This window comes from Phyllobates terribilis, unplaced genomic scaffold (assembly GCF_046119375.1).
Source record: "Phyllobates terribilis strain yellow unplaced genomic scaffold, ASM4611937v1 Scaffold_4__5_contigs__length_816908805, whole genome shotgun sequence".
Classification (NCBI taxonomy): Eukaryota; Metazoa; Chordata; class Amphibia; order Anura; family Dendrobatidae; genus Phyllobates; species Phyllobates terribilis.
This window is the reverse complement of record NW_027362764.1, coordinates 796,800,182-796,814,115: the sequence shown is the minus strand read 5'-3', so window position 1 is coordinate 796,814,115 and position 13,934 is coordinate 796,800,182. Positions and strand designations below refer to the sequence as shown.

General features: G+C 48.1%; 1 protein-coding gene across 1 annotated transcript in view; it reads left to right on the top strand.

Moving 5' to 3' along the window:
* The window catches only part of LOC141266089 (cytochrome P450 2C20-like), a 355,023-nt gene that overhangs the window by 301,188 nt on the left and 39,901 nt on the right, over positions 1-13,934 (top strand). The window contains exon 9 of the mRNA XM_073679997.1: positions 12,702-12,843. Within this exon, the coding sequence (XP_073536098.1) occupies positions 12,702-12,843 (142 nt within the window). The remainder of the gene's footprint in view (positions 1-12,701; positions 12,844-13,934) is intronic.

Genomic DNA, 13,934 nt, shown 5'->3' with positions numbered 1-13,934 from the left:
ATATAATATTTTTCTGCATCTAGCTCTGAAAAGATATTTGGGCTTCTAGCTGTGTGTGGGACTTTCTCTATTAGTCCATCTATACTGACCTCCATCAGGTTGCAAATTGAATATAATTTTTTTCTGCATCTACCTTTGAAAAAATATTGGGCTTCTAGCTGTGTGTGGGACTTGTTCTATTAGTCCATCTATACTGACCTCCATCAGGTTGCAAATTGAATATAATTTTTTTCTGCATCTAACCCAGCCAATAGTTTTGGCCTAATACCACAGTTTGGCCACTCAGCTCTGCTCGGTTCCCATCCATTGTTTTTTTGTGCAAACAACTCCAGAGTTGTGAATTAGTTAACCACCAAAATGAGTGGAAAAAGGCCTGCTGCTGGTGGAAAGGGGAATAGGCGTGTTGGGAAGGGGAAAAAAGGTTGTGTCCATGGGGTAGGTGTTAAAGCAACAGTAACATCTGCAGAAGAAAGACCATCTTCCAGCCAAACTAAAATGTCTACTTCTTTTAGCGGACAATGTGATAAGATTCCTTTCTTACGGCCACGCCAATCGCTACAAATTCCAGATGAGGCACAAAAACAGCAGGTGCTTCAACGGATATCAAGTGCTCCTTTAAGTGGGCTCTCCTCCACATCAACTTCAACATCACAAATACTCCAGTCCTCAAAGGTGTCACCCCAATCGCACTTGCTTCCTCACAGCTCCCAAATCTCCAGCTGCCCGTCTGAGTATGAGGTAGAACAGATGGTTGAGTCTGCAGAGCTGTTTACTCATACTATAGCCTGGGAATCAGAGGTCGACTCCAGCGCTTCTGTGAATCCAGACGAGGAAATGATCTGCACTGATGCCCAGAATCTTTATGAGTCGGATCCAGGACCAGACGCAGAAGGTTCTGACCATAATGTAGACCCTCATTCCCAAACTGTAACTCCTGTTGGTGGAGACAATGAGGAAAGCGATGATGAGACTCAAATACCTGATTGGAGCAACAACTTTAGTTTTTTGTCAGGGCAGGAACAGGTTGGCTCTGAGGACGACGGGTGTGATAACGCACAGGGTGATGATGATGAGGTTGGAGATCCCACTTACTGTCAACCCACAGTCAGCCAAGAGATGAGGTCAGCAGAGGAGGTGGAGGAAGATGCTAGTGACGACGTGGTCAGGTTGCGCCTTCCTGGACAGAGACGTAGTACTGGAAGCACGTCAACAACTGCATCCTCAAATACAACTCTGCCTCTCACCACAAGTCATGGTGGCTCTTCAGGTCGCATGGGTGCTAAGACTTGCATAGCCTGGGCATTTTTTCAGATCGATAAAGATGACCCAACTCGTGTTATCTGTAACATTTGTCAGCAAAAGCTAAGTAGAGGCCAAAAAATACATAGTTTGAGTACTTCATGCATGAACCGGCACATGGACATGAAGCATAAGTTGCAGTGGGAAGCTCAGTGTGCTACAATGCGGCCTAGCCGGCCGGGCCAACCACCGTCTGCCATATCTTGTGCATCCGCGGCCTCTTCATCCTCTGTGACTGGGGGGACAGCGTTCACACCTGTTTTGGGGCGCAGACCTACCACCTCTTTACCCGCAACAGCCAGCATGATTGGCAGGTCATCATTTTCTTTGGAGGTGGTAACACCAGCTGGTGTTGAGCGCTGTCCGACATCGATAGCACCACCTTTGGATCAAGGCAACCTAACATGTCCGCCTGCATCTTCCACACAGACCGGCAGTTTGCCGGGGACACCCTTATCAACCCCGTCTAAGCACAATAGCCAGCCCTCGGTCCTCAGATGTGGACTAGTAAAAGACCATTTCCTCCTAGCCATGAGAAAGCTAAGAGGTTGATTTTCACCATCTGCAAGCTCTTGGCTACAGAAATGCTGCCTTTCCGCCTGGTGGACACAGAGGATTTTCGAGACCTTATGTCCGTCGCAGTGCCCCAGTACCAGATGCCCAGTCGGCACTACTTTTCAAAGAAAGGTGTGCCTGCGCTCCACCAGCATGTCGCACACAACATCACCGCTTCTTTGAGAAACTCTGTGTGTGACAGGGTGCATTTCACCACAGACACTTGGACGACTAGGCATGGACAGGGGCGTTACATGTCGCTGACTGGGCACTGGGTAACTATGGTGACAGCAGGACAAGGGGCTGCTGTCCAAGTCTTGCCGTCCCCACGAGTTGTGCATCAATCCTCTTTATGTCAAAGTTCCTCCCCTGCTTCTGCCTCCTCAACCTCCTCTCGGTCTTCCACCTGCACCCAAAGCCTGTCTGGTCATGCCACAAGCTTTCTAACTGCGCAGAAGGGATCCTGCATACCTCCTTACTATGCTCGCAGTAGGGCTCAACGTCATCAGGCGGTTTTTACTTTGAAATGTCTGGGAAATGTGAGTCACACAGCTGAGGAGTTGTGGTCAGCTCTGGAGAACCAATTTCATGAATGGTTGTCTCCACTGGACCTGAAACCAGGGAAGGCCGTGTGCGACAATGCTGCAAACCTGGGTGTGGCCCTTCTCCGGGGCAATGTCACACACGTGCCTTGTATGGCTCAGCAAAAATTGGTTGTCCAGCAATTTTTAGCCCACTATCCCAGACTAGATGGCCTTCTGCAGAGGGCACGGTCGCTGTGTGCTCACTTCCGCCGTTCGCATCCCGCAGCTCAGCGACTTACATCTCTACAGAAGTCGTTGGGCCTGCCACTTCACCGGCTAAAATGCGATGTGCCTACCCGGTGGAATTCAACTCTGCACATGTTGCAGCAACTGTGGCAGCACCGACAAGCCCTGGTGCAATACGTTCTGACGTATAGCCTGGGCCAACGAGATCCAGACGTGGGGCAAATCACGCTGGAGGAGTGGTCTCAGATCAGGGACCTATGCACCCTTCTGCACAGTTTTGAAATGGCGACGAAGATGTTTAGTGCTGACGATGCCATTATCAGCATGACTATTCCGGTGATTTACATGCTGGAGCACATGTTAAACAGAATTCGGAGTCAGGTGGTGGTACAAGAGGAGGTGGAGGAAGTAGAGGAGGAGGAGTTGTATGCGGAAGGGCTAACATCTGCAAGGTCCAGACAGTCGGCAGCACCAAGGCGGCAGGCATGTGAGGGTGGGGGAGATGGTTTTACCAGGGCGCATGGTAGCAGCCAAACTAGTGAGGAAGGTGCAGGAGCCCAGGAAGAAGTGGAGGACGAACTGATGGAAGACTCATCAGATGAGGGAGACCTTGATCACATTTCTGTTGTGCGAGGTTGGGGGGAGAGGACAGAGGAAGGAAGCATGATTGTTACCTCGCCACCAACACAACAGGGACTTGGTGCTCCTGGATGCGCAACACACATGAGTGCCTTCTTGCTGCACTACCTGCAACATGACCCTCGAATTGTGAGAATTAGAAATAATCCAGACTACTGGGTTGCCACACTGTTAGATCCCCAGTACAAAAGTAAATTTGCAGAAATTATTCCTGCCATAGAAAGGGATGCACGCATGCAGGAGTATCAGCAGAGACTGTTGCAGAATCTTACATGTGCTTTTCCACAAAACACCAGTGGTGCACGTAGTGAATCTCACAGTTCCAACTTGCCAACCGTGGGACCGTCAAAAGTTCAGCACTCAAACCATAACAGAACCACAGTATCTGCTGGTAACATCAATTTTGCGCAATCATTTCACCACTTTTTTAGCCCATCCTTTGCAAGGCCACAGGAGACAAGAAGTCTGACACATAGTCAACGCCTAGAGACGATGGTACAGGAGTATCTCCAAGTAAACATTGAAGCCATGACTGTGTCACTGGACCCTTGCTCTTTTTGGGCTTCCAATCTGGATAAATGGCCGGGGCTAGCCACTTACGCCTTGGAGATCTTGTCATGCCCCGCAGCCAGCGTTCTGTCTGAACGTGTGTTTAGCGCTGCTGGTGGTGTGCTGACAGATAAGCGCACGCGGCTCTCCACTGATAATGTAGACAGACTCACGTTCATAAAGATGAACAAATCATGGATCCGAAACGACTTTTCTACCCCTGTGTCATCCTGGGGAGAGTAAAAGCTTGATGATTGGTTAAAATCACCCTACCAACCGTTTTAAGCTTTCAAATTACTAATCATGTTTATCTGTATCTTGGCTGGAAAATAATTTGGGCTTTGTAGCAGTGTGCAGCACTGATTCTATTAGGCCATCTATAATAAGCTCCACCAGATTTAAAATTACTAATCATGTTTATCTGTATCTTGACTGGAATATAATTTGGGCTTTGTAGCAGTGTGCAGCACTGATCCTATTAGGCCATCTATAATAAGCTCCACCAGTTTTAAAATTACTAATCATGTTTATCTGTATCTTAACTGGAAAATAATTTGGGCTTTGTAGCAGTGTGCAGCACTGATCCTATTAGGCCATCTATACTAAGCTCCACCAGATTTAAAATTAATAATAATTTTTAGCTGCATCTAGCCCGGAAAATAATTTTGGGGCTCCGAGATGCGCAAGACACATAAGTGCCTTCTTGCTGCACTACCTGCAACATGACCCTCATATTGTCAGAATTCGAAGTAATCATGACTACTGGGTTGCCACACTCTTAGATCCCCCAAACTTTTCGATCAACCTTTTCATTTTAACAAAGACCAAAAAAATGGTCATTTTTGAAATTATAAGCATTAGCAGGTTATTAGAAACTGAAATCAAACAGTTTTCAACTCAAAACTTTATTCTAGGTGATGTTACATTTTCACATAGGACCCCTTTTTCGAAAGGAGCTTCTGAACTCTCTCGTCCATTGAATTTGTCAGGTTTTGGATGGTTTCTGCTTCAATTGTTTTGCATGAGGACAGAATACCCTCCCAGAGCTGTTGCTTAGATGTGAACTGCCTCCCGCCTACATAGACACTCCTTTTGATGATGCTCCAGAGATTCTGAATGGGGTAGAGGTCAGGGGAGCATGGGGGTCACACCATAAGTTTGTCCCCTTTTATGTCCATATCAGCCAGAGATGCAGATGTTTTATGTGCAGGATGAGATGGTGCATTATCATGCAAAAAAATGATCTTGCTGTGAAATACACGGTTCTTCTTCTTGAACCATGGCAGGAAGTGCTGTTTGAGAAAATCCACATACATTATGGAGTTCATCTTTAGCGCCTTCAGGGATCCTAAAGGGGCCGACAATCTCTCTCCCCATGATTCCAGCCCAAAACATTACTCCACCTCCTCCTTGTTGGCGCTGTAGCCGTGTTTGCGTGAGGTGTCCATCAACCAGCCATCCTCCACTCCATCCATCTGGACCATCGAGCGCTGCACGGCACTCATCCGTGAACAAAACAGTTTTGAAATCAGTCTTCATGTAATGTTTGGCCCACTGGAGCCGTTTCTGCTTGTGTGAAGTGGATAGAGGAGGTCGACAGGATGGCGTATGCACAGCTGCAAACCTCTGAAGGACCCTGCATCTTGTTGTTCGGGGGACGTTGGAGGCACCAGCAGCTTCAAAAGCTTGTCTGCTGCTATGACAAGGTTTTTTTGCCGCTGCTCTTTTAACCTGACGTAATTGTCTGTAGGAAAGAGTCCTCAATTTGCCCTTATCAGCACGCACACGTGTGTACTGTGAATCAGCTACATACTTCTTGATTGCCAAGATACTTCATCCTGATCATCGCACAATGTTGATTGTAGTCATGCCTTGACCTAAACACTCCACAATTTGTTGCTTCTCAGCAGCCAACACATCCTTTTTCTTTCCCATTTTGGCAGAAAATGTAGGCTGCTTAATAATGTGAGACAGCCTTCTTAAGTAGTCTTGCCTTTCATTGGACACACCTGCCAAACTAATTAGCACAGGTGTCTGCAATTGCTTACAGTGATATAAAGAGCCCTGACACACATCACCATGAATGAGTTTAACTGACAAACAAACAAATTCTTCCCTTATCACTCCTAAACACTTTTTGCATAATAATTTGGAACACAGTGTACATGTGCTTTTCCACAAAACAGCAGTGGTTCACGTAGTGAATCTTACAGTTCTAACTTGCCAACCGTGGTCTGTATGGAGTTGTTCAATAAAGGGCCCAAAATTAAGATAACATAGATGGGAGAGATCTCTATGAATAGGAATTCCTAAGTATTTGATACCTTGTGAGGGCCAGGCAAAGGGAAAGTTGGACTGGATGGAATCCTATATGGATTTGGGGAGGGAGACATCGAGAGCCTCAGACTTCGCTGCATTGATTTTAAAATTTGACCATGTAACAAAGTGATCTATTTCAGCCATAACAGCATGGATGGATATATGTGATTGAGTGATATATACTAGGACATCATCAGCAAATAGAGAGAACTTGTACTCGGTGCCTCCAACCTCAATCCACCTAATATTGGGGTTATGGCGAATTGATGAGAGCAGGTGCTCCGTCACTAGGATGTATAAGAGAGGGGACAGAGGACATCCCTGCCTTGTCCCATTGGTGATTGTAAAAGGTGATTAAAATGTTCTGATGCACCCCCTGGGCCTTGGGACACCCGGAGCCGGACCCTTTTTGGTGGATGCTGGTGGTTGTAGTCTTCGTGGCGGCGACCCGGTTCCGTGGCTCAGGGTGGTCAAACCAGTATAGGAACTATTTATGTGGTTTTGATGTTTAAATGTCCGACTACGCCACCCGTGGATTGCGGTCAGAGTGAACCGCCGCTGCAGGGCAGACCGCTGAGGCTGGTGTTGTGGGTGCAGCAGAGCGTAGCATAACTCCCCACGGGAGGAGTATAGCCTCAGGGCAGTGTATGCGGAGGATGGGGGTGATGGTGCAGGGCAGCAGCAGTAACGACACGGAGTCAGTGATGCAGTCCAGGGCCTTTACTCACAGTTCTTATTATCCAGACCACGTCTGCAGGTAACGGCTGCCCACGCCGTACTGTGCTCACCAGGTGAGGGGCTCAGACAACTCCCAGATAACTTTGGAGCGCTTCACAGGACCCCCTTTGTTTGTCCTTTGTCTAGCCTTTCTTACCAACCCTTCTGTCCGGCTGCCTCGGGCCTCCTCTTTGTAAACTTGGCGCCAGTTTCCCTGACCCTATGTGCTGCCCTCCTAGTGGGTGTAGCGAGGGGCTGCGCCACATAAAATGTCACAGCCTCCGGTTTCTAGCTGAGGGTCGTTTCCTGCCTCCACTAGTTTCGGGGACCGGTCTCCCCCTTTGGCCTGACCCCTCCACGCAGGTGGATTCGGGCGTGCGGTGGCGACTCGCCCATCCGTACCCCTGGGATCCCTTCGTTCCTCGTTCCTGGAGCCTTCTCCGCTCCTCTTCCTTCCTTCTCCCTCTTCCAGGCCTGGGCCTCTGTTACTAGGCCCGCCTCCGGAGCAGAGCTCATGCAGAGCCCCTGCTCCCTGCCACTTCTGCTCAGACTTCTCTGCACTGAACTAAGATGGTGCCCACCTTTTATACTCCCTTCTCAATGCACCCAGGAACTGCTTCCTCCCTGCTCCTGCACTACAGGGTTCCCCTTCCTCAGTGTTCCCTCCCCCACTCCAGCCAGGGACAGGAACTGTCGTGCCCATCTCAGGGGCATATTGATCGCCCTGCCCCACGGCAATGTGGTGTAATGCATGCAGGTGTCGGGTCCTGATTCACACTCCATCCTTACCTGAGAGTGAGATATCACACCTCTGGGTGAGGTGCAATACCTCTGTAGCAACCGAGCCCTCAGGGTGCTACAGTTCCATTTATCTTCAGCCTAGGTGACGTATTGTGATACAGGGCCGTGATTTTGGCTATAAAAGGGTCCCCTAGACCCCTACCCCAAGCTTTTTAAGAGAATCATATATGGCGTGCCAGGAGACTCTATGGAATGCTTTCTCAGCATCCAGAGAGAGTATCTAATTACAAATTTTTAACTGCATCTAGCCCAGGAAATACTTTGTGCCTAGTAGCAGTGTCTGCTAGTCAGCGGATTATCCCAACTGTTAAGCAAGCTACACCACCTGTAGTTTGGACACTTAATTTTTTCAAAGGAAATGCTTCGGGACCACGGGATACTCAGTGAAGAGCATCAGGAGGCACCCCAAGGCATAGGGGCTGGGACTGGCAGTAGGATGCCTTGCGGTGGGCAGCCGAGCTCGATCCTTATAAAAGCTTTTTAACTGCAGCAGCTTTAGTGGACGCTACTGGAGCTGGAATTACGCGGCTGCTGGCATGAGACTTGCCCTCCAATAGATCCTTGTAAATGGTTTTAAAGTGTATTCATTCAAATTAGAGAGACAATTTAAATTAAAAAGCTTAGAGCTGCCTCCACCACAGGGGTGCTCGCTCGACCCACCAGCGGACAGGCACCAGTATTGGGAGAGGGGGGCTGGCTGTCAGGGTTCACCGCGGCTCTGGCACAAACCCGGCGACACGGAGGTGGCACGGGCAGGAGCGGACTGAACGTGTCGGCTTCTCACTTTTTGGATTTTAGAAGGGCATGACATGCCTATATCTGTTTCTCCCCCTCCTTTTACTCCTCCACCTCTTTTCTTTTCACATGACTATATGTACTTGTCACTTTTCCATGTGTTAGTTGTGTCTTCTGAGCAGTTTGTCAGCTTTTGGACACCTTTGAAGGTGTTTTCTATGTGTTTCTATGTGTTTTTGTTTGCCTGCCATTGGTTTTAACGGTGTTCGAAGGTGTTCGACGAACAGTTCGACGAACAGTTCGGCGAACACATGGGTGTTCGACGAACCGAACCGAACTCGAACACTACGGGGGTGGCTCAACACTAGTTGCCTGGTCTTGGGGATGTCGGGGTAGTCGGCTCCCGGGCCCGTCCCCTTGGGTATCTCTTAAAAAGGGGGATTTAAGTTGGGATTTAATTGTTCCTGATGCCATCTGTGGTTTCTGGTGAGGATCACCAGCGCTGCAGCAGCCCTCTGAGGCCGGTGTTAGGCAGCTTGGCTGGTATGGCTCCCCACAGGTGGAGCAGGGCCTCAGGGCAGCGTGAGTGCAGGGGTGCAGGACAGAGGGGACCCAGCCAGGTCAGAAGAAGGATAGGAAAACACACAGTTCACTTCAGTACCTTTACTGGTGTTAATTCAGGCACGTTCCGGAGCACTGTAGGGTGAAGGGTGGATATCAGGACTCTCCCCAGTGAGCGGGTGTAGGGCCTCCTGTTTCTTTGCCTTTCTTTAGTAAGTCTCTGACCTGCTTGGAGCTATGCCTAACTTGGTTTCTGTCCTGCACCGGCTGATCTTGTGGTAGGGCCTTTGGTTGGAGATCACTCTCCCTACTTGAGGGGCCTCCGTGACTCCTGGCTCTGGTACGTATCAGCGCTTGGGTGATCCTGGGACCTGAAGTCTTCCAGGGGTTCTGGTTGTCTCTACAGGGATATAGGGCCCTGTAGACACGGACCCGGTGTCCGGTATATGCTTTGGGAGTGAGCTGGTACAGCTCCTCTGCCCCCTATGTTGCTCACTCCACTAGCCTTCGGCCTCGCTCGAGGCCCTCACTAGGCTACACACAGCAGCCAGATAACTGCTTCTTCACCGCTCTTATGGTGTCTGCACACCTTATGCTCACTAACTTGAGCTTCACTCTCTGACTAGTTGAGAACTAAACTCTTAACTGTGCTGTTCCCTGACAGACTTTGTTCTGGCTCAACTCTAGACTCTCTTCTTAGAGGAACTCACTGCCTAACTCCACCCTCCCTATATATATAACCCTATCCAGGCTCCCTCTGGTGGTCTGAGGTGGTAGAGTGGAGGTGTGTGAATGCAGTGAGGGCCTCTTGTGGAGAAATCCGTCCATGCACCCCTCTGGGATCTGTGGCACCATTGCGTAGCAGGGTGCCACACAAACCGTTCCACAGTTTTCATCCCAAGCCTAACCCTCCTCTTTTACCTGTCACTAACAATTGGCTTCTTCCCCTCATGATTCAAACATGCCTCGATCACACCCATCCTCTAAAACCCCTCCCTTGACCCATCCTCTGTTTAGCTATATCGTCCCATCTCACTTCTCCCCTATGCCTCCAAACTACTAGATCTGAAGCGCCCCCTGAGCCGTGGGGTACCCGGTGCCGGGCCGGTAGATGCTGGGGAATGTCACAGTGGCGGTGACCCCAGGATGGTCAATAAAAGGGGTTGTTGATAGGGGATTTATAGTGTTTGTATAAAGTTCGTGACGCCATCTGTGGTATGTAGCTACCTCTGACTGAACTAACTCCCCCAAGATGGCTTCCCTTTTTATACTCCTACTGAAGTGCTCCCTTAAACTATGTCCTCCACCCACATCCACTACATGGTTCCCCCTCACTTGGTTCCCCTCCACTCCAGCCAGGGACCAGGGACTGTGCTCTCCCTTAGGAGCAATCTCGCCCTGCCCTCTGAAGTGGATGTGTTGGATGCAAGTGTTAGGGTCCCGGGCAGCACTCTATCCTTACCTGAGAGTGAGATACCACACTTCTGGGTGAGATGCAGTACCTCTGTGGCGACTGAACCCTCAGGGGCGCCACAGATCAACACTTCTATTTTGAACTGTCCTATCACCTCTCCTCCTGCTCCCTCTTTGACCGCTTACAAACACGCTTCCGACCTCACCATTTCACTGAAACTGCCCTGATAAAATCACTAACAACCTACTAACTGCCAAATCCAAGCCAGACTACTCTGTCCTTCACCTCCTTGACCTGTCATCTGCCTTCGACACAGTAGACCATAGCCTATTACTACAGACTCTCATCTCTCGGCATCACAGACTTGGCCCTGTCTTGGATCTTTTCATGCCTAACTGACAGGGCATTCAGTATCTCCTACTCACACACCACATCCTCATCTCACCCCCTATGTGTCGGTGTCCCCTGCTCTTCTCCATCTACACCTTCCGCCTGGGACAGCTCATGGTCTCACGGCTTTCAGTATCACCTATATGCTGATGACACACAGATCTACCTCTCTGGACTCAATATCTCCTCCTTACTAACCAGAATCCCACAATGTGTGTCCTATATTTCATCTTTCTTCTCTGCTAGATTTGAAAAATTAATATGGATAAAACAGAATGCATCATCTTTCCGCCATCTCATTCACCCCCCCCCCCAACTGACCTATCAAAGTGAATGATTGCCCAATCTCCCTAGATCCTCCAATCTATCCTAAACTGTGCTGGCCGATTAATCCACTTGTCACCCTGCTATTCCCAGGCTTCTCCCCTCTGTCAATCCCTGCGCTGGCTCCCTGTTGCCCAGAGACTCTAGTTGAAAAGCCTAACTTTGGCATACCAAGCCATCGAAAACCTGTCTCCTCCATGCATGTGTGACCTAGTCTCCCTGTTCTAGTTACCTGCACGCAAATTCCCATCCTTCCAAGATCTCCTTCTCTACTTCCCTATTATCTCTTCTTGTCACGATCGCATACAAGTTTTGTCCCGTGCATCTCCGCTACTGTGTAATTCTGTGCCGCAACACATCAGACCGTCGCCTACCATAGAAACCTTGAAAAGGAAGCTGGAGACCCACTTCTTGTGACAAGCGTACAATCTGCAGTAAGCCTCGCTCCAGCATATCGCTGTACAACTAGCTGTATCCTGACCTACTGTATCCTCACCCATCCCTTATAGACTGTTTGTGCGCCCTGGCGGGCAGGGTCCTCTGTCCTCTTGTACCAGTCGGTGACCCCTTTTGACATGTAACGTACCACGGAATAAATGTCGCTGCAATAGAAATAATAATTATAGCACTTGTACTGTGGGTCAATTGATGGCACTTTCCAGGTGTCTACCCCTAATTTGATGTGTTTTGGCAGCTTTTGGGCCGGTTTTAAGGTGTTACATAAGCGTTTTGTTTTTTTGTCCCCCCCATTGAGTCCAATGGCGTTCGATAAAGTTCGGTGATCATTCGACAAATAAATTGGCTAATATTGCAAATTTGCCAATTGTAATCCGAATCGAATATTGAAACATTCGCTCTTCTCTACTCAGCATTCCGCAATCATGGGCGTTTTAATGTAATTTTGCTTTGAATTGCCAGCTTTCAAGACTACTAGGGTTTCTTCATCAGGCATGGAATAACACAAAATATGAAAGTCACATATTTCTGCACAACAATACACAGGCATAATGCCTTGTTGTGCATAAATATGTGACTCTTCAGATTTTGTGTCATTCGATGCCTGATGAAGAGATCTTAGTAGTCTCGAAAGCTTGCAATTTGGTACCATCTTTTCAGTTAGCCATTAAAAGGTATCCATCACTGAGGACTCTCAAATCTTCATATATTTCTATCTACTGGCTATCACTGTACAAAGATATATATTTTTCCTGCTTTGAATTGCAACATTTCTGTAGAAAACCCTTCGGAATACATGATTATGGTCCCATTTCATTATCGGGAGTATATAAGATGTGCTATATTCTAGTTATATACAGTCATGCAGTTCACGTCTAATTACTGACTAGAGATGGATAAATCAATTTGTGAGACTCTGCTCCATCGACCAGGTCAGTAGTCTCCTGCCGCTGGACGGTAGGCTCTAGAATCTCTTACCTTCTGGGACCTTCCAGGCACAGCATTTGATTAGCCAGGCACGACTATTGATCTGGCCGATAGACCAGAGTCCTGTGAACCGATCCGCTCATCTCTATATCTGACCATTGGTACATAGTTAGGAAATTCTAGGTCTACTGTGATCTTCATGATCTATACACATTCATGTAACACCTAATCTTTCTTTGTATCAGGGAACGACTGTGATCCCCTTCCTCACATCAGTCCTACAAGACCCATCTCAGTGGGAAACTCCTGAAGTGTTTAACCCCCAGCATTTTCTGGATGAGGATGGGCAGTTCCGCACCAGGTTGGCATTCATGCCGTTCTCGGCAGGTAAGAACCAAAGATGGAAATGTTGGAGAGAAATCAAATGAAGCATCTGTGATTCTGGGCAAAGTGAAGAATTAGGGTCTAGAGAGACCAGACCATAATAATTAATTGAAAATTTACAGAGAATAACTTATCAATGAATCAAATTTCTCAGGAAAAATCCTGCTAACAGGTGAATTAGAACTTTTCCTGATCCACTCATCTCTTATTAAAGCTAAGGTATTGGGTCTCTAAGGTCTAAATGTCTGAAGTGATTTGAGCAATTTTCTGTAACTATCACTAATATTGTTAAAATGGTTTTATTTATTTGGGTTATTATTAGTGATGAGCGAGCATGCCCGTCACTGCTTGTAACTCACTCGAGCATCATAGTGCTCGAGATGCTCGTTATGAAGAGGGGAGCACACAGGGCCACTACTGACATGCTGTGGGCCTTAAATCTATTCTCTTCGCCCAGTACCCCCTCTTCTATTAAGGACCGAGACATGAGTGTGTACTGCACCAGAGGATTCTCTGTACTCACTGTTACATTGTCCATGGGACCGGAACCAACTTCAAATAAGAAAGGAGACCATAGATCCAGATTAACAGACTCACGTTTACTGTACAATTCTTCTACACACGGCTGCAGTATACAGATTAAGACGTTCTTTAGTTAGTGAAATACCCTTGGTTATGTGCCTTTCCAGTGTTTGTCCTCATCCCGTCCTGAGACCCAACAAGATCCCCTTCTTCTGCGACCCACCTGAGAATCTTCCTATAAGGGATATGGAGGCCTCACCTTGAGCACCGCTAACAGGTTGTAAGCCTAGTACTGTGCCGGCTTCCAGATTTAGTATCAAAAGTGTCCTCATTCTGTTCTGACAACTTGCACCATTAAAACACTCTCTTCACTGTTGTAACTGCTATTGGAATCCGTTTCCCTGTCTGTTTAGTCTTCCTCCAACACTCCGCTCTTTATCTCTCTAGTAGTGATGAGTAGTGATGAGCGAGCGTGCTCACCACTGCTCGGTACTCGCCTGAGCCTCTCACTGCTCGAGATGCTCGTCGCTCTACGAGTATTTCCTGGTTGCTCGGCGGGAGCTCGGGTCTCC